This window comes from Pan troglodytes, chromosome 4 (assembly GCF_028858775.2).
Source record: "Pan troglodytes isolate AG18354 chromosome 4, NHGRI_mPanTro3-v2.0_pri, whole genome shotgun sequence".
Taxonomy (NCBI): Eukaryota; Metazoa; Chordata; class Mammalia; order Primates; family Hominidae; genus Pan; species Pan troglodytes.
The window spans coordinates 40,478,439-40,500,373 of record NC_072402.2 but is presented as its reverse complement, the minus strand read 5'-3'; the positions used below and the strand labels follow the sequence as shown (position 1 = coordinate 40,500,373).

Here is a 21,935-nt window from a genome sequence, read left to right as displayed (position 1 = left end):
ATTTTTAGTAGAGATGGGATTTCATCATGTTGGCCAGGCTGGTCTCAAACTTCTGACCTCAGGTGATCCACCCGCCTCAGCCTCCCAAAGTGCAGGGATTACAGGCATGAGCCACCGTGCCCGGCCGTTTAAGTGTATTTTTATAGCACAGGGTTAATAATAGTTTCCAAATGGACTGTCAGTATTTTAAAAGTAAGGCTCTTTTTAACAGTGTGCTCTTAAAAGAAAAAAAGATTATTAAGGAAGGTATGTGATTATGTTTCTAAATCATTTTGGCTTAATCACTCCAAGACCACAACTTCTTGCTGCTTTTTTTTTTTTTATCATGTTTTGGCAAGTCCCGAAGCAGTATTTTTGGGATGTTTAATTTTTTTGTTTCTGGTATTTAGGCATGTATGATATGACTAGGAAGAAAATAGAATAATGATTTTCAGAGCTGATTTGCTATGGAAACCATCTTTTAAAATTCATCAATATTAAACAACTGTTATTGCGGTCTTTGAGTTGGTAACAATCGCAATGTATGTTAGTGTTCACACAAATATTTCTTTTTCTTTCTTTTCTTTTTTTTGAAACAGGGTGTCTCTGTCACCCAGACTGGAATGCAGTGGCACTATCATGGTTTACTGCAGCCTAGACCTACTAGGCTTCAGAGATACTCCCACTTCAGCCTCCCACGTTTAATTTTTTTTTTATAGAGACAGGCGTCTTACTCTCTTGCCCAGGCTGGTCTCAAACCCCTGGGCTCAAGCAATCCTCCTGCCTTGGCTCCCCAAAGGGCTGGGATTATAGGCATAAGCCACCACACCCTACTTGCATAAATATTTCTAAGGAATTTGGAGAGTCAAATAAATGAAGTTTACTATGAGCTTTCCCCTTTTTGTAGGTTACCCATTTATTCTTTTAAATTAGTGATAGAATACATATGAAGAAATTATAGAAGAGCTGTAAAGTAGCATCAGTAGAACAGAGATCTAAGGAAATATTTGAGATTTTTATCTAAAATTTCATTTGAACAGGGTTATGTTGCTAAGGAGTTTTAAACCCCTGCCATACACTATTAGAGCTGTAAGAAAACTAAAAAGTCAGGAGCAGTGGATCAAGAAACAATATCAAGGTTAGAACTCAGAAGAAACTTAGGAGCAGTTTGGCAAAGGGGACAATTGAAAGGATCATTTTTCCAGGACAGGAAAATAATAATAGCTTATACAACTCTTTTTGATTTTATTAGATATTTTGCTTCCAATAGTGTGGAGCGTAGTGTGGAGATAAATAGCACAGTATCTCAATTTCTTATTTGTAGTGTAACCCTATCCTATTATCCTGGCTTCTGTTGTAATTTTTTTTTTTTTTTTTTAAGACACAGGCTTCATCACCCTGTCTCTTAAAAACTCTTCTCTGTTGCCCAGGCTGGAGTGCAGTGGCATAACCATGGCTGACTGCGGCTTCGAACTCCTGGGCTTAAGCAATCCTCCTGCCTCAGCCTCCCGAGTAGCTGGGACTACAGGCACATGTCAACACACCTGGCTATTTTTTTGTGTAGACAGGGTCTCACTGTGTTGCCCAGGCTGGTCTTGAGTTCCTAACCTGAAATGATCCTTCCATCTTGGCCTCCCAAAGTGCTGTAATCACAACCCTGAGCCACTGCCCCTGGCCTAATTTTATATTAAAATTGTAATATTCTAGATTGTAGAGCTTAAAAAATACAGTACCAAAAAAGGTACTACAGGAGAAATGTTTTCTCGTTTTCTAAGGACATTAGTATGAACTGTCCCTTAAGACCTGTGCACTTTACTGAAACAAAACTAGTCTGTTTAGCATCACTTTTATATAGATCGGTATTTTTGCCGACATCTAGTGCCCAAAGAAACTCCCAGCCTATCTCCTTCATGTTGAGTCAGCATTCCAAGAAACAATCAACTCCTATAAGATAAAAACTTAGATTTTCACACTTATGAGTATGTTTATTTCTGAGTTAAAGTTTTCATTGTTAAAGAACCTGGAAGGCTTTTTATAGAATATGCAACTCATCATCCAAATAGAAACTTAAAAACTTGGAGGCTCGGCGCAGTGGCTCACGCCTATAATCCCAGCACTTTAGGAGACAGAGGCGGGCAGATCACCTGAGGTCAGGAGTTTGAGATCAGCCTGAACAACATGGAGAAACCCCGTCTCTACAAAAAATACAAAATTAGCCAGGCGTGGTGGTGCATGCCTGTAATCCCAGCTACCCAGCTACTCGGGAGGCTGAGGCAGGAGAATCGCTTGAACCTGGGAGGCGGAGGTTGCCGTGAGCCGATATCGCGCCATTGCACTCCAGCCTGGGCAACAAGACTGAAACTCTGTCTTCTGTCTCAAAAAAAACCCAAAAAACAAAAACAAAAACTTGGGGCTTGGGGAATTTACCTTTGAATTGACACTGTAGGTAATATGTTTATATCAGAATATTATTCATCCTGTCGAAAGAAGATAATTTCCACTTATTGTTCTATAAGAATGAATTTAATGTCTTTAGGATGAAGTAGAGTATAGATTTTTAAATTTCCCTCTGTCCCATTCTTCTTCACTAGAACCAATTAAATGAATAAAAAAAGGAGAAAGGCAGTAGAAGAGAATACATGCATGGTTCTCACAAGGCAGGCCTTCTGTCTCTGGTAAAAAACTTGAGTTTTCTTTTAGTGTATATACTCTTGGTTTAGGATCTGTGGAATTTCATTATTTCTGTTCTTTCTCTCAGTGACACATGTAAATGAGAAAATCATTCAAATCCAGTCTAAAATAATTTTTAAAGTTTTTTCCTCTTGTTTTGCAAAAATATTAAAAGCTAAAGCTAAAAATTCAAAGTTGCACCTATACTTTCATTTTTGTCATACAAAAATTGTGGCCATATGGTTTCAGTGTATGTTTTCATGTATCTGTATGTAAAATAATTGAAGAACATGGAAAAATAATCTGTTAAAGTCTTGAATTGTGATTTTTTATTTTCTTGAAATTTCAAAAAGTATTTTTGCAATAAAGGAAAATGAAAAAGGAAATTTTAAAGTAGATCATATAAGATGTATTGGTTTGAAAATTACTACTTTAAATGTAGAGTAATATCCCTAATTCAATTCATTGTATTTAAATTTAGAGAGAATAACAAGAGCATTTAATCACATTCTGAAATTTTGTGCTGGGTGCTAAATCTGTTCAAAGTATTAAATATTTGAATATTTGGGAGATTCAAAATAGTATTTGTCCTTAAAGTATATAAAGGTTTTCTGAGGAAATTATTGCATTTCGTTATTTATAGTATATTAGAAATAGGAAACAAGCTCCACCTAGGAACTTACTGTAGTTTAGCCTTTCGTATTCATACTTCTCTCTCTCTCTCTTCCCGCCACCTCTCTCTCCCTCACTCTCCCTTTCCCCCATCCCCTGTCTCCTCCCCTTCTCTCTTACTACTTTTGGTATATTTTGCATATTTTCTGGTAGATTAATTCCAGGTGACTTTGATCACAGTGTGGTTTTTTATATAGCTTTGTTTACCTCTTATAGGTGGGAGGAGGCCTACCACACTAAAACTTTTTCCTTAGAATTCTTTCTTAAAAATTCTAAGTTTCCATCTTTATTACCACCAAAAACAAAAGTTTGCCTTATATGTGTGTGTATATATGTGTGTGTGTGTAGATATGTATATATATACACATATACACACATATATACACATATATACACACATATACATGTATACACATATATATACACATACATACATATATGTATATATGTGAATTTTTTTTTGAGGCGGAGTCTTACTCTGTCGCCCAGGCTGCAGTGCAGTGGCATGATCTCGGCTCACTGCAACCTGGCTCACTGCAACCGCCACCTCCCAGATTCAAGCAATTCTCCTGCCTCAGCCTCCTGAGTAGCTGGGATTACAGGCATCTGCCACCGCGCCCAGCTAATTTTTATATTTTTAGTAGAGATGGGGTTTCACCATATTGGCCAGGCTGGTCTCGAACCCCTGACCTCGTGATCCACCCACCTCGGCCTCCCAAAGTGCTGGGATTACAGGTGTGAGCCACCGCGCCCAGCCTTATTTATTTATTTATTTATTTATTTATTTATTTATTTTTGAGACGGAGTCTCGTTCTGTCTGGCCCAGGCTGGAGTGCAGTGGTGTAGTCTCGGCCCACTGAAGCCTCTGCCTCCTAGGTTCAAGCGTTTCTCCTGTCTCAGCCTCCTGAGTAGCTGGGACTATAGGCATGTGCCACCACACCCAGCTAATTTTGTATTTTAAGTAGAGAGGGTTTCACCATTTTGGCCAGGTTGGTCTCAAACTCCTGATTTCAGGTGATCCATCCACCTCGGCCTCCCAAAGTGCTGGGATTGTAGGCATGAGTCACTGCTCCCAGCTGTGCCTTATATTTTTAACTAGTAACCTGAATAAATTCAGGGTGATATTGAAAGCAGAGCTCACAGGATTTCCTGATAGTTTGGATGTGGGTGTATGAGAAAGAGAGGGGTCAACGATGACTCCTGGGTTATTTGCATGAGCAACTGGAATAGATTAGAGTTGCCCTCAATGGATACCAGGAAGGCCGTAAATGGAGCTGGTTGGAGGGGATGGAGGCAGATGAAAAGATTACTTTTGGACATGTTAAACTTGAAATGGCAAACAGGTATTTGGACTGGTGCTATAAACCTGTAAGTCATTGGCATGTAGATGATAGTTAACATATGCCTATGAAACTGGACAAAAGTTTCATGGTAATTAGGTATCAATAAGCAGGAAGGTAGCAAAAAAACTAACTTTACCTATCTCACAATTTTGCCTTGTCCCAGGATTGCCCATAGCCCAATTCTTTTGATTCAAGCACCAAAACCAACTCTTAGAGTTTTTTGTTTGTTTGTTTGGTTTGGTTTTTTTGAGACAGGTTCTTGCTCTCTTGCCCAGGCTGGAGTGCAGTGGCATGACCATGGCCTACTGTAGCCTTGACCTCCCAGGCTCAAGTGAAACTCCCAACTCAGACTTCCAAGTAGCTTGGACTACAGGTGTGCATCACTACACCTGGCTAATTTTTTACTTTTATTTTTGTAGACATGAGTCTCACTGTGTTACCAGGGCTGGTGTTGAACTCCTGGGCTTAACCAATCCTCCTGCCTTGGTCTCACAAAGTGCTAGGATTACAGCCATGAGCTGCTGCACCCGGCCTCTTCTCAAGAGTTTTTTGGCTAAGCAATTAATATATGTGAAGAGTAGGCATTCAATAATATGTCTTTTCCTTTTATACATTTAATCTTTTAAAGGGCAAGGCAGCCAGGAGTTGTGGCATGTGCCTTCAGTCTCAGCTATTTCGGAGGCTGAGGTGGGAGGATCACTTGAGCCCAGGAATTCAAGTCCAGCTTGGGCAACCCACCCCTGTCTCTAAAAAACAACAAGAGCCAGGTGTGGTGGCTCAGGCGTGTAATCTCAGCTCTTTGGGAGGCTGGGACAGATGGAACACTTGAGTAGTTTGAGACCAGCCTGGCTAACATGACGAAACCCCATCTTTACTAAAAATACAAAAATTAACCAGGTATGGTGGTGTGCGCCTGTAGTTCAAGCTACTTGGGAGGCTGAGGCAGGAGAATCGCTTGAACCCAGGAGGCGGAGGTAGCAGTAAGCCGAGATCACACCACTGCACTCCAGCCTGGGTGACAGAGTGAGACTTCGTCTCTGAATGAATGAATGAATATGAATAACAACAATGACAAACCCAGAAACATATGGGCAAGACAGCTTAAATGTAGGATGTTTGCATTTAGCCACTTCACTCTTTACTAGTGAAGGTATGGTGAAATTATGACTGAATTACATTCACCTGCTTTACTAGACAATGACAGGTAATTGGATTAATGAAGCATAAGGCAAAATATAGAGTAATTTTAGCTCAGTGTGATAGTCGAAGGGAAAAAAATTCAAATGATAACAAAAAACCAACCTATATTCCCCTGGGCACTACGAAATAACATCTATACCAGTGGTTCTTGTACTTTGGGACACATTGGAATTACCTGGGCATCTCTTTAAAATACTCCTATCTGGCTTCTACTCCCAGACCTTCTGATTTATTTGGTATAGGAGGAGCTTTGGCGTCACAGCTCTCCAGGTGGGCCTAATGTGCAGCAAAGTTTGAGAACTACCACGATGTATACTTTTTTTCCTAGTGAAACTACCACTAATAGTCACAGTATTCAGAGTCCCTTCCAAAATTCTTTTTATTCTTTGCTGGTGCCAAAAACAGAAGCAACATTGTTAAGGGAAGATCCTCAAGGCAGAGTGGAGTAAATGAGTGCCCTCTCTAAATCATACAAATAAGTCACAATCGTAATTTATTTTAGATTCATGACAACTGTTCATCTGGCCACTTATTTATAGCATACATGATCCCCAAATTGGAGGCAACCGTAATGTCATGGAGTGCATCAGAGTTGAAGTAAAAAGGCTTGCATTCAAATCCCAGTTCTTCCACTTACTAACAGTTATGATGGGCAATTCATTCAATCTTGCTGAAGTTCTCATTTTTTTCTTCCTAATACGAAAATAACCAGATCTGTTTTGCATGGTTGTAAATATCTTTAAAAGCTAATGTATGTGAAGATAAACTATAAAGTATATAAAGATATTAAATAATTATTATCTGAAAGGATTTTTCTTAACCTTAGAGATGACGTAACTTTCTAGGTTTTTTTTTTCTGTATTTTTTCATTGCCTTAAGAAGGAGATCTGCATACAGTAGATAATAAATGCATTTGAACTTAACGTGTATAGTAGAGGAAGTATTATTTTGTATTTCTATACCATGTTTTAATCTGGGTAGAAACGTAAGTTTTCTACTCATGCCTGGGTTCCAACACATGTGTTGCCACTTGTTAGCAAATTTGTGTCAGTAGACATGTTCTAAGAGTCAGGTTTGTTATCTTTTTGTATGGCGAATAATATCTATCTTTCAGGGCTGTTATGGCCCTCACATGTAGTGCCGTAAGCATAGTAGCTAGAATGGAGCATGCAGAAAATGCTAATTCCTTTCTTCTCTCCAAGAATATCATAATCTTGTGACAGTACAGATGACCTTTGAACACCACAGGGGCTAGGGACCCTGCCCACACACAATCAAAAATTCACATATAATTTTTGACTCCTGAAGAACGTAACTACTAATAACCTATTGTAAACTGGAAGCCTTACTAATAAGGTATACAGTTGATTAATATGTATTTTGTATGTTATATTTGTTCTGTACTGTATTTTTACAATAAAGAAAGCCAGAGAAAGGAAAATGTTATTAAGAAAATCATAAAGGAGACAAAATATATTTATTATTCATTAAGTGGAAGTAGATCATAAAGATCTTCATCTTGTCTTCATGTTGAATAAACTAAGGAGGAGAAAGCAGTGGGGTTGGTCTTTCTGTCTTGAGGGTGGCAGAAACGGAAGAAATTCAAATATAAGTGGATCCTCTCAGTTCAAACCCGTGTTGTCTAAGAGTCACCTGTAATTTTTAAAATCTGAGTAATAATTTTTAATAGCTAAAAATTCTTAACTGTCATTTAAAAATTTTGTTTTGCTGATTTCTATATCATTTAACGTTTTAAAACTTTTTTATTGATGCATAACGGATGTACATGGTCCTCCTGCCCAACCCCACCCCCCACCCCCACAACATGTTTTTTGGAGTTTTTTCTGGTTTTTGTTTGTTTGTGTTTTGGAGACAAAGTCTCGCTCTGTCCCCCAGGCTGGAGTGCAGTAGCGCAATCTCGGCTCACTGCAACCTCTGCCTCCCGGGTTCAAGCAATTCTCCTGCCTCAGCCTCCCTAGTAGCTGGGACTACAGGCGCATGCCGTCATGCCTGGCTAATTTTTTTGTATTTTAGTAGAGACAGGGTTTCACCATGTTGCCCAGGCTGGTGTCGAACCCCTGAGCTCAGTCAATCTGCCCGCCTCGGCCTCCCAAAGTGCTAGGATTACGGGCATGAGCCACCACGCCTGGCCACAGATGGTTTTAAAAGCAGTGTTTATCTTTATGCTTTTTCAGATAAGTTTATACCATGGATAGCACAAAGGAGAAGTGTGACAGTTACAAAGATGATCTTCTGCTTAGGATGGGACTTAATGATAATAAAGCAGGAATGGAAGGATTAGATAAAGAGAAAATTAACAAAATTATAATGGAAGCCACAAAGGTATGTTTCTTGTTTCTTTTGATGTGTGTAATTTAATGACCTTTTAACTTTCTGTTTCAAAGAAAATCATTTGAATATCATTTGTATTTAATATTTCAATATTTTAATGTATATTATTTTTAAACTACAAAAGGGTATGGAATAATCTCCCTTCTATTCTGTTGCTCCTACCATCCAGGTTTCTATTTCACATGCATATAATAGGCATTTAAAACCAAAATAATGTATATGTTCCTGTTCACCTTTTTTTTTAACCCCAGTGGGAGAAATTGTTTAGGTATTTGGATTTTTTTTTTTTTTCAGTTAATATAACTTGGAGCTCTTTCTGTATAGGTAAATAAAGATCTTCATTCTTTGTATGCCTGTGTGTGTGGATATAATGTAATTTATTGAACCATCCAAAAAGTTTATGGATAAATATATGTCATTTGTAGTCTTTTATTTTTACAAACATTACTAGTGAAGTAGGGAATAACGTATTTTATAACTTTCTATATGTGCAAGTATAACTGTGGAAGAGATTCCTACAATGGAATTGTTTCACCAACTACACATAGCACAAAAGAATATATGCATGTGTGATTTTTATGAATTGCCAAATTACCCTCCATGGTGTTTCTATCAATTCACACTTCCACTACAAATATCTGAGAGTATGTATTACCATACCGAAACTGTGCCAACACAGTGTATTACTAAACTTTTGTATTTGGCAATCTGAGGTAATATAGTATAGCATTAATTTGTATTCCGCTTATGAAAAATTAGTTTCATATCTTTTCTTTTTTTTTGAGACAAGGTCTCACTCTGTCACCCAGGCCGGAGTCCAGTAGCACAATAATAGCTCATTACAGCCTCACCCTGGTCTCAAGTGTTCCTCCCACCTCAGACTTTGAAGAGCTAGGACAATAGGCACATGCCACCAAGCCTGGCTAACTTTTTATTTTTTGTAGAGAGGAGGTCTCACTATATTGCCCAGGCTAGTCTTGATCTGCTGGCCTCCAGCAATCCCTCTACCTTAGCCTCCCAAAGTGCTGGGATTATAGGCATGAGCTACTGTGCCTGGAGCTCTTTTGATATTTTAAAAATTATTTGTATTTCATTTTTTATGAACTTTGATTATATATTCTGTATACATATGCACATTCAATAATTAGTTATCTTTTGACTTTGCTTATGGTAGTTTCTCCTGTTCAGAAATTTTTTGTTTGCTCCATTTTATGTAGTTGAATGTCAACTACATATGGCTTTCTTCAAGGTTATAAAAGAATTCTTTAATTTTTTTACCACTTTTTTGTTTCATTTATATATTATAGAATATATATGTATTAATGTGTTATGTGTATTAATGTATATCAATATTAATATACATTATATATACATAATATATAATGTATATTAGTATGTTGTATTATATGTTATGTATATTAATAAACACAATACATGTATTAATATACATGTAGAAAGATGTAAACTTTAAGAGAATATCCTTGTTCTTAGGAAATGCGTGGTGATGTCCACAGCAACTTACTTTAAAATGGTTTAGCCAAAAGGAGGGGAAAGTGTGTGTGTGTGTATGTATGTGTGTGTGTGTGTATACACTTATACTTCCCCAACATATATACATAGAAGTTGGGGAAGAAATCAAATGTAGCAGGATATTAATTGATGAATCTAGGTAAGGGTATATAGGTGTTCGTTGTACTATTTTTTCAGCTTTTGCAGATTTGAAAATTCCACGATAAAAAGTTAAGGAATTATTGTTAATTTCGTTAGCTATGAAAATGTTACTGTGATGAAGTGGGAAAATGGCCTTATTTTTAAATGCATACCGAAATCTTCTGTGGAATGGCTAAATATCTTGATATTTATAATTTAAAATGTTTCACTTGTAATGAAGCATATACAGTAAAATGTTAACAGCTGTTAAATCTGAGTGATAGTTTTATATGTGTTTATTGTATTCATGTTTTTCCTGCGTTTTCCTGAGACTTTTTTGATATTTTCATCATAAAAATGTTCAAAAAGAATAAAACAAATAAAACCTATGAATCTAGTTTTTAGGTTAAGAAATAGAATATGTAGGTTACCCTAGATGTCCCTATCTATCTGATCCTCCCTCTCTATTCTCTGTGACCCAGTACAATTTATTAAATAGTCCATTCTTTTCCTACTGATCTGGTGTGCTTTCTCTTCTGTTCCACTGGATCATTTGCCTGTTTGTATGTAAACAACATGTTTTTTTATTATCATACTTTATAATAAGCCTTGATATCTGCTAGCACAATTTCTTTTTTTTACACTTTGTTCTTTTTCAAGAATATCTTGAGTATTCTTGAAGCTTTGCTTTCATATAAGTTTTATGTGATATATATCAAAAATATATAGGTGCATATATAATTGGCACATATCACATGATTGGTATATAAAAATACATAGAATAATATATATTCCTCTAGTGCATGAGGTGAGTTTATCATAAATGGTACCTTGTTTAAATTGGAATTTTCTAATTGTTACTATTCCATAGCAATACAATTTACTTTTTACTTTTTTAAAACTCTTATCAGAAAATTTAAAATATGTAGAAAATTACAGAGAATAGTAAAGTAAAAATCCCCATATAATCATCACCCAGCATCAACAATTACCAACATTTTTGCAAATATAGTTATCTATCTTACCCTTCCCCTACTGATTTTTGGAGGGAGGAGTATTTTAAAACAAATTCCAATAAATTGGACACATTTCTAGAAGTTTACAATTTTTCAAAATGGACTCAAGAAGATACAGAGAATCTAAATAGACCTATATAATAAGGAAATAAATTAGTAATTAAAAATCTCCCCATCAAAGAAAAAAGACCAGGCCATTTGGCTTCTCTGGTGAGTTTTATCAAATATTTAAAGAAGAAATGATACCAATATTCCACAAGCTCTTCTAGAAAATAGAGAAGGATGGAACACTTCCCAACTCCTATGAGGCCAGTATCACCCTGATACCAAAGCCAAACACAAGGTTATACATCATTATGAATGCAAAAGTCCTCAACAAAATATTAGAGGACTGATTTAAACAATATAGCAAAGAGATTATGCACCATAACCAAATGGGATTTATCTTAGGAAAGCAAGGTTGGTTTAAGATCTAAAAATTGGCCAAGCTCATGCCTATGACCCCAGCACTTTGGGAGGCTGAGGTGGGTGGATCACCAGAGGTCAGGAGTTCAAGACCAGCCTGACCAATATGGTAAAACCCCGTCTCTACTAAAAATATAAAAATAAGCCAGGCGTGGTGGCGTATGCCTGTAGTCCCAGCTACTCGGGAGGCTGAGACAGGAGAATTGCTTGAATCCGGGAGGTGGAGGTTGCAGTGAGCCGAGATCGCGCCACTGCACTCCAGTCTGGGCAACAGAGCAAGACTCCTTCTCAGAAAAAGATAAAAAAAGAGAGAGATCTGAAAATCAATTAATGTAATACATCATATTAAAATAAAGGGCAAAAAACCACACGATCATCTTAGTAGACTCAGAAAAAGCATATTTGATAAAATCCCACCACTATTCATGCTAAAAGCTCTTAACAGACTTGAAATAGAAGGGTACTTCCTCAATCTAGTAAAGGGCATCTATAAAAAAACCTACAGTGTACATCATACTTTATGGTGGAAGGCTGAACACTTTCTACCTAAAATGAGGAACAAGGCAAGAATGTCCACTCTCACCTTTTCTACTCAACATAGTCCTAACAGTTCTAACCAGTGCAGTCAGGCAATAAAAATAAATAAAAGGGCCAGGTACAGTGGCTCACACCTGTAATCCCAGCACTTTGGTAGGCTGAGATAGGAGGATCACTTGAGCCCAGGAGTTTGAGACCAGCCTGGGCAACATAGTGAGACCCTGTCTCTTAAAAACAAAACAAAACCCTTACGCCGTACACAAAATTAACTCAAAATAGACTTAAAGAGTCAAAACAATACAACTTTTAGAAGAAAATTTGAGAAAGCCTCTGAGACCTTCTGTTAGGCAGAAATTTCTTAGATGTGATACTAGAAGAACAATCAATAAAAGAAAGTTGATTAATTGGTCCTCATCAAAATTTAAAATGTTTACACTTCAAAAGACAGCAATAAAAATAAAAAGATAGGTCAGGTGTGCTGGCTCACACCTGTGATCCTAACACTTTGGAAGGCTGAGGTAGGAGGATCAGGAGTTTGAGACCAGCCTGGGCAACATAATGAGACCCCCCCCCCAACCTCTTAAAAAAAAAAGAAAAAGATAGCAATGGCCTTGGGTAAAATATTTGTAAAACACATATGTGATAAAAGACTTATATCCAGAATATACAGAAAATGTCTACAACTCAATAAGACAAGCAACCGAATCAAAAAATGGTCAAAAGATGTGAATAGACATTTCAGTAAAGAAGATATACAAATGGCTCTAGGCACATGAAAAGATGCTCAATATTATTAGTCATCAGGGAAATAAAAATTTAAAAACCACAAAGAGATGCCATTCATGCTACTATTGCTTAGAATAGCTATAATAAATAAGACACAGTAACAAATGTTGGCAAGAATGTGGAGAAATTGGAACCCTCCTACATTGCTGATGGGATTTAAAATGGTTCAACCACTTTGGAAAACAGACTGGCATTTCCTCAAAAGGTTGAGTATAGAGGTACCATATGTCAAAGAAACCCTACTCCTAGTTACATACCTGAGAGAAATGACAACATATGTCCACATGAAAACTTGTCCACAAATGTTTATGATAGCATTCTTCACTGTAGCCAAAAAGTGAAAATAAGCTAAATGTCTATCAACCAGATAAATGGATAGACACTATGTTCAGTGATGAAATGATGGGCAGTTTTTTGAATTATTTTCTACATTTTCTTTAATGACAACATTAAATATTTGAAAATACCTTGTAAGGAGTATTTTTTAATGCAATAGATAACTGATGATCCAACCCACTAAGGCCTTTGATACCCACTGTGGATCCTACCTAGGACATACTGTTCTTTTCTGAATGCAAACCTGTATTCATCTCAGAGAGCTTGTGCTGTGCTAAGTACTGCTCACAACAATCCTGTGATTTAGTTAACTACTAATAAATTCATCTTACAAATAAAGAAACTGAGATGTAGAAAGATTAAATAATTTTAGGGTCACCTAGCTAGTAAGTAGTAGAGCTAAGTTTTAAATTTAATCTTCTGTTTCCTGAGTATGTGCTCTTAGCCACCAGGTTATACTACAGTGATGCTTTCCTTCAGACATTTTTCTTATGCTTTGTTTTGTTTTCCTCCATAGGGGTCCAGATTTTATGGAAATGAGCTCAAGAAAGAAAAGCAAGTCAACCAACGAATTGAAAATATGATGCAACAAAAAGCTCAAATCACCAGCCAACAGCTAAGAAAAGCACAATTACAGGTATTAATTAAATTGTTAAATAAAGTGGAAGCTGGTAGAATAGTAATTGACAGTTAAAATGTATTGTCAAGTCATAACTGAAAACAAGATGAAATGTAAATGTTCATTATATCGTAAAGCATACATATTCAGCAAATGAACATACTTTGCTAAGTGTTGCTCTGCTCATTTACATAAAGACTCCACACATAGACATTGTCACCTCTATTATACAGAAGAGTAAATGAAGTCTTAATTAGGTTGAGTAACTTGCCCAGCTTGATAGGACAGGTAGTTAGCAGAACTAGGATTTAATCCAAAGCCTATGTTCTTTTTATTGTATACATCGCAGCTAGAAAAGGCCACGGGATAAATGTGGAATGTTTTCTGCAATGCTGATTTTGCAAAAAAAATTTGAGGAATATGTTAACTAATTAAATTGGAGAGTAACTTAAAACATAATCATGTTATAGTAAAATAAAAAGTCACACTATAGATTAGAATGCCAAATGTACATGAACTTTTAAGACAAAACACAAGACTTCTAAAACCTTGGAAGGTTTTTGCCTTCTCCAGGATCTTTGGGAAGTAAATACTCCAAGTTTCCTCTTCTATTAAAAGTTATTTCAGGAGAAAAGTTTGGGAATATCCAAGTTGCAGGGCACTGTGTGGTAGACTGACAACTCAAAGCAGTCAAATTTCTGATAGTAAAACAAGTCATGGCAAGAGGAATTTGCTCTATATCAAAATCTGATCCAATGTTAACAGAGCTCTATAGTCTATAAGGTAACAATAAAATTAGATTAATCTAATATGCTACAAAATCCTTCTCTTGTGACAGAGTTCAAAGATCATAAATTTTATGTTTTCTTTATCAAACTATACGATGTGTGATTTTTTGATACATATGCCTTCTCAGAGCACAAGATAATTTTTAAGTGGTCTTCTATTATGATGAAAGATGATTTATTTGTCATATCATCATTTTTAATGCTTCACAGCATTCCACTGTGTGGAGGTACCATAATTTATTTACCATATCCCACCTTGATTTCAGTTTTTTATTTCATACGCAACCCTGTGATTATCATTCTTATCTTTGTACTCTAGTGCTTTTATTTTGACCAAAGATGGTATCATTTTACATTTTCAACATGAAAGTATTGATTTTCTCACATAGTTATAAACCATTAATATTTCCTTATTATGAGAATTTCCTCTTTTATTCTGTTTGCGAGTATATACACTAAGTTGCTAGCACAAGAGACCAAAAATGTAATATTTTAAATAAGAGCTGCTTTCTTTCTCACATAATAAGTGAGTAGTTCTAGCTGGTGAGTGGCTGATTATCATTTAGAGACCCAGGTTCTTTAAATCATATTGTTCCATCATCCCCTGGTGTTATCCTTACCTGAATTAACAAAAGTGAATTATTTTCCATCCATATTCCATCTCCTGGTTAAGGAAGAAAGGGAAAATATTGAAGGCAAGTACAGTAATTTGCTATTAAACAAGTGAAAAAGAAGTTGCACACATTACTTCAGCTGACATTCTTTGGCAAGAATTTAAGTTACATGGCCACACCTAACTGCAGGAGAAGCTATAACTTTAGCTGGGTGCCATGTGCCCAGCTGAAAATCCATTACTATGGAAGGAAGGAAGAATAGATTTTGGGGTTCAAGCAGCAGCCTAAAGCAATGCTATTTGCCCACATGTCTGGGGGAGTTTATATCTATTTATCTTGATTTATAAGGTCTTAATATATTAGAGATTTTTTCTTGCCATTTGTTATGAATACTTTTCCAATATATTGTCTTTTAATTTTGTAGTTTTTCCCATATAATTTTTAATGTTTATGTAATCAAATCCAGTGACTTTTTTAAAAAAAGATTATATATATATATATATATATCTTCCTTTCCCTTCAAAATTTATTTTTTTTAACTTTTAAGTTCAGGGGTACATGTGCAGGTTTGTTATATAAATAAACTGGTATCGTGGGGGTTTGTTGTACAGATTATTTTGTCACCCAGGCATTAAGCGTAGTACCACTCATTAGTTATTCTTCCTGATCCTCTCCCTCCTCCCATCCTCCACCCTCCAGTAGGCCCCAGTGTATGTTGTTCCCCTGTATGTGTCCATGTGGTTTCATGATTTAGCTCCCACTTATAAGTGAGAACATGCGGTATGTGGTTTCTGTTCCTTTGTTAGTTACTAGGGATAATGGCCTCCATCTCCATCCATGTCCCTGCAAAAGACATGATCTCATTCTTTTTTATTGCCACAGAGTATTCCATGGTGTATATGTACATAATTTTCTTTATCCAGTCTATCATTGGTGAGCATTTAGATTGATTCCATGTCTTTGCTGTTGTGAATAGTGCTGCAGTGAACAAACACAAGCCTGTATAAAAAGACCTTATTTTTCAAAGCAGTTTTAGGTTCACAGCAAAATTGAATAAAAGGTACAAAGATTTTCCATATACTCCTGTCTCCCCACAGGCATAGCCTCCCCTGCTATCACATCCCCCACCAGAGGGGTACATTTGTTACAGTTTATGAATCTACGTTGACACAACATTATCATCCAAAGTTGATAGTTTACATTAGGGTTCAATATTGGTGGTGTACATTCTGTGGGTTTAGACAAATGTACAGTGAGGTGCATCCACCACTATAGTATCATACAGAGTAGTTTCCCTGCCCTAAAAAAATACTCTGTGCTCCATCTATTCATCCCTCCCTCCCCCACTAACCCCTGGCAATCACTGACCTTTTTACTATCTCCATAGTTTTCCCTTTTCCAGAATGTCATATATTAGAATCATACAGGATGTAGCCTTTTCAGACTGATTGTTTTTACTTATGCAGTGTAATGTAAATGTATGCATTTACATTTCCTTCATGTCTTTTCGTGGCGTAATAGTTCATTTATTTTATGTACTGAATATTATTCAATTGTCTGGGTGTACCACAGACAATTTTTTTTTTTTGAGATGGAGTCTCTCTCACTTCGTTGCCCAGGCTGGAGTGCAGTGGTGCAATTTTGGCTCACTGCAACCTCCACCTCCCGGGTTAAGCCTCCCGAGTAGCTGGGATAACCAGTGCCCACCACCATGCCCAGCTAATTTTTGCATTTTTTAGTAGAGACGGGGTTTCACCATGTTGGCCAATCTGGTCTGAAACTCCTGGCCTCATGTCATCCGCCTGCCTCAGCCTTCCAAAGTTCTGGGATTACAGGCGTGAGCCATACCACAGACAATTGAATAATATTCAGCACATAAAATAATTGAGCTATCAAGCTATTTGTCCATTTACCTACTAAAGTTTACTTTGGTTGCTTCTAAGTTTTGGGAATTATGAATAAAGCTGCTGTAAATATCCATGGCCAGGCTTATGTGTAGACATAAGTTTTCAACTCCTTTAGGTAAATACTAAGGAGCGCAATTGCTGGATAATATGGTAAAATAAAAATATGTTTAGCTTTATAAGAAACTGCCAAACTGTCTTCCAAAGCGACCATACCATTTTGTCTTCCCACCAACAATGAATGAGGATTCCTGTTGCTAAATATCATTGCCCTCATTTGGTGTTGTCAGTATTGTGAATTTTGGCTATTCTAATATGTGTATAGTGGTATCTCGTTGTTTTAATTTGCATTTCCCTGATGACATATGATGTGGAGCATCTTTTCATGTGCTTATTTGCCATCTGTATATGTTCTTTGTTGAGGTGTCTGTTAAGGTCCTTGACCATTTATAATCAAGCTGTTTGCTTTCTTATTTTTGGTTTTTAAGAGTTCTTCGTGTATTTTGGGCAACAGACCTGTATCAGATATGTCTTTTGCAAATATTGTTTCCCAACCTGTGGCTTTTTATTCTATTGACAGTATCTTTCACAGAGCAGAAATTTTTAATTTTAATGAAGTCTAGTTTATCAATTCTTTCTTTCATGGATTGTGCCTTTGGTATTTTATCTAAATAGTCATCATCAAATCCAAGTCCATCTAGATTTTCTCTTATGTTATCTTCTAGGAATCTTATAGTTTTGCATTTTACAGTTAGGTCTGTGATTCATTTGAGTTCATTTTTGTGGAGGAAATAAGTTCATCTTTTTTTCTTTTTTTTTTTTTAACATGAGGATATCCAATTGTTCCAGCACAATTTGTTAAAAAACTCTTTTCTTGCTAGGTGTGGCGGCTCACGCCTGTAATCCCAGCACTTTGGGAGACCAAGGTGGGAAGATCGCTTGAGCCCAGGGGTTCAGGACCAGCCTAGGCAACATAGCAAGACCCTGCTTCTACAAAAAATAGAAAAAATTAATTCGGGGTGGTGGCACAGGCCCATGGTCCTAGCTATTTGGGAGGCTGAGGTGGGAAGATTGTTTGGGCCTGGGAGGTGGAGGTGGCAGTGAGCTGTGATTGCACCACTGCATTCCAGCCTGGGCAACAGAATGAGACTCTGTCTCAAGAAAAGAAAAAAAAGAAAGAAACTCTTCTCCATTTTATTGAGTCATTGCTCCTTTGTCAAAGACCAATTGTCTGTATTTATGTGAGTCTATTTCTGGGCCCTGTATTCTGTTTCATTGATCTATTTGTCTATTCTTTTGCCAATACCACACTCTCTTAATTACTGTAACTTTATAGTAAGTCTTGAAGTCAAGTAGTTTCAGTCCTTCAGTTTTGTTCTTCTTCTACAATATTTTGTTGGCTAATTGGATCTTTTGCCTCTCCATATAAATTTTAGACTCAGTTTGTTGACATCCACAAAATAGCTTGCTGGGATTTTGACTAGGATTGCATTGAGTGTATAGATGAAGTTGGGAAGAACTGGCATTTGATAATAGAGTCTTCCTGTTCATGAACATGGAATATCTCTCCATTTAAAGATGCTCCTTGGTTTACAATGGAGTTACATTTGGATAAACCCATTATACAGTTGAAAAATTGTAAGTCAAACCATCATAAGTCCAGATATTCCCTGACTTAATGGTGGGATTATGTCCAGATAAACCCCTCATAAAGTTGAAAAATCTTAAGTTGAACCATCGTAGGCCAGAGACCGTATTTAGTTCTTCTTTGCTTTCTTTCTTCAGACTTTGTAGTTTTCCTCATGTTGATCTTGTACATATTTTGTTACACTTGTTCCTAAGTATTTCATTTTTGGAGGTTTTAATATAAATTGTAATGTGTTTTATGTTTTGTTTTGTTTTGTTTTGTTTTTGAGACAGAGTCTCCCTCTGTCACCCAGGCTGCAGCACAGTGGGATGACCTCAGCTCACTGCATCTTCCTCTTCCTGGGTTCAAGCAATTCTCCTGCCTCCACTTCCCGGTAGCTGGGATTACAGATGCTCACTGCCATGCCTGGCTAGTTTTTGTATTTTTAGTTGAGACAGGGTTTCACCATGTTGGCCAGGCTGGTCTTGAACTCCTGAGCTCAAGTGATCCACCCGCCTCGGCCTCCCAAAGTGCTGGGATTACAGATGTGAGCCAACATGTTGGGCCTGTAATGTGTTTTAAATTTTAAATTTTGCTTGTTCATTGATGGCATACAGGAAAGTGATTGACTTTTGTATATTAACCTTATATCTTGTAACTGATTATTATCACTTACTAGTTCCAGGAACAATATTCTTATAATTTTTGTTTTTTTTTTTTTTTTGGTCTGGGTATTGTACTTGGAAAATTATTCCTCATAACCATGCCTATGTCTTCTTTTAGTATTTTTATAGCTCTTGGCATACTCATATCTTTAGTCAATTTGGAATTTGTTTTGATGTAAAGTGTGAAGTATGTTTTTCTTAAATGGTGTTATGTTTCCCCTGCATAGTATTATTTTCCCTAAGTGGTGATTCACTTGTCCCAACTCCATTTATTGAATCATGAATCCTTTCTTCACTGAGTTGAAATGAAGTACTTCCAAATTAAAAAATTATCAATTGTTCTTTGATTTATTTCTGGACTCTCTCTTCTAATCAATTGAGTCTTTTCCTGTATCAGTACCATACAGTTTTAGTTATTGAACGGTAGGAATATAGTTTAATATTCTCGCTTGTAACTCTTCTTTAAAATTTTTTTTGTATTTCTCAGGCATGTTTCTTTCAAATAAACTTAGGCATCATTTTATCAAGGTTTTAAAAAAATCAGTTCTATCCACAGTAATATTATTTTAAAATTGATATTAATCCTTAAGCAATGTACTTTCTGGACATTTTCATTTTATTGATCTATAATCTACAAATATATTTAACAGTTTTAATGATACAGTATATAAGTGATGCTAACAACTGTTAGCTATTCATACTATTTTTAAAGCTCATATCCTTAAATATACTAATAATCTGAAGGAATAGAAAGTATCTTTCATTGTATAGCAGAATTTAAGATTTTGTTCCAGTTTTGGTTGACTATTTCATCAGAGGCTCTCTGGCATCTTTTGCAACAGGAATGGCAGGAAACGTGTTTTATGTTGATTGTTAAATTGTTTCATTTGTTGAGCTTCCTCCAAAAGAATTTGTATAAATGGGAGGAGATTGAGGAAGTTTAAGGAGTCAAGAAGGCCTGAGAGAACAGAGTTGTTTTCGTAGGAAATGTGTTCTATTTTAGAGTCTTAAAATTTCCAAGTACTCGATTTTATTATGTGTGATATGATAGTATGAACTATTGCTAGTCGAGCTGAGGTTAGCAACTTTTACAGGCATGAACCCCTAGGGTGTTCAGAACCTCTCTAAGTAAACTCCACCCTTTCCCAATCTCAGTGGACTTCTTAAAGCACAGTCATTTTTGTAACTGACAAATTGTTGTATAAGAACATGTGTTCATAAATCAAGTAGACAGATGTTTATGTTACATTGCATGACAGCTATACAGCAAATCAGTGCATTTTGACCATTTTGGCAATTTATTGATTTGGGGTTTGTTTTTTTGTTTTGTTTTGTTTTGTTTTTTTAGAGACAGGGTCTCTCTCTGTCACCCAGGCTGGAGTGCAGTGGTACCGTCATGGCTCACTGCAACCTCCAACTACTGGGCTCAAACAGTCCTCCCGTCTCAGCCTCCCAAGTAGTGGGGGGACTATAGGTGTACACTTTCACACCCAGTTAATTTTTAAAATTTTTCGTAGAGACAGGATCTCGCTATATTGCCCAGGCCAGTCTCAAACTCCTGGCCTCAAGCTACCCTTCCACTTAAGCCTCCCAAAGGGGTTACAGGCATGAGCCACTAGGGCTGGCCAACAATTGATTTTATTAACTTAAATTTATTCAACAGTCTTGGGGAAATACTTATTTAAGAAAACAAAACCAAAAAAACACATTATTTCTGAAATAGTCTCCTCAATGTAATAGAAATGGGATATTTATAAAGAAAATAAGACATAATATGGATGGAAAATATACCATTACAGTTTGATTTGAGTGTATTTCAACATTACAGACTTTAAAAAATCTATTATAGGGAAGCATCATAACATAATCAAAAACCGACTTCAGAGTAACCTGGTTTCAGTGTTTAGTGCTAACATTTACTAGCTCTATGACTTAGGGCAAATTACTTACTCTTACTGAGCTTAAGTTTCATCTATAAAATGGGAACAATAATTATGATCTCAGAATTATGACCAGTAAATGAGTTAACATAGGAAGCACTTAGCGTATTATATGACACATATACTCAATAAATGTAACTTCTACTTTATAATTATAGATAATTAAGCCCTTATTGTATCCCTAGATAGGTGCATTACATGGGTGTCTCTTTTAATTCTTTCAATAACCTATTGAGGTTGGTTTAGTACCACTTTACAAATAAGGAAAGTAAGCATGAAGGGGGTTAAATTGCTCCCTGTCCTGTAACTAATGAGTTGCAGTGCTAGGACCCGAACCAAAGCCGTTATTCTATTTTTTGTTTCTTTAAAAAAATTTGTTTTATTATTATACTTTAAGTTCTGGGATACATGTGCAGAATGTGCAGGTTTGTTACATAGGTATACATGTGCCATGGTGGTCTGCTGCACCTATCAACCCATCATCTACATTAGGTATTTCTACTAATGCTATCCCTTCCCTTGCCCCCCACCTCTCAACAGGCCCCATTGTGTGATATTCCCCTTCCTGTGCCCATATGGTCTCATTGTTCAACTCCCATTTATGAGTGAGAACATGCAGTGTTTGGTTTTCTGTTTCTGTGTTAGTTTGCTGAGAATGATGGTTTCCAGCTTCATCTATGTCCCTGCAAAGGACATGAATTCATTTTTTATGGCTGCGTAGTATTCCATGATGTATATGTGCCACATTTTCTTTATCCAGTCTATCATTGAT

General features: G+C 36.5%; 1 protein-coding gene across 26 annotated transcripts in view; it reads left to right on the top strand.

Moving 5' to 3' along the window:
- Nucleotides 1–21,935, top strand: part of POLK (DNA polymerase kappa) — an 89,579-nt gene that overhangs the window by 27,170 nt on the left and 40,474 nt on the right. For 19 of the 26 annotated variants that reach the window (XM_063810351.1, XM_063810350.1, XM_001149179.8 and 16 more), the window contains 2 exons: nucleotides 8,060–8,207; nucleotides 13,524–13,643. In XM_063810351.1, the coding sequence (XP_063666421.1) occupies nucleotides 8,073–8,207; nucleotides 13,524–13,643 (255 nt within the window). In that variant the 5' untranslated portion in view covers nucleotides 8,060–8,072. Of the gene's footprint in view, nucleotides 1–2,570; nucleotides 2,655–8,059; nucleotides 8,208–13,523; nucleotides 13,644–21,935 lie in introns of all 26 variants that reach the window. The other 7 variants (XM_063810353.1, XM_054685034.2, XM_016953126.4 and 4 more) reach the window with 2 other exon arrangements.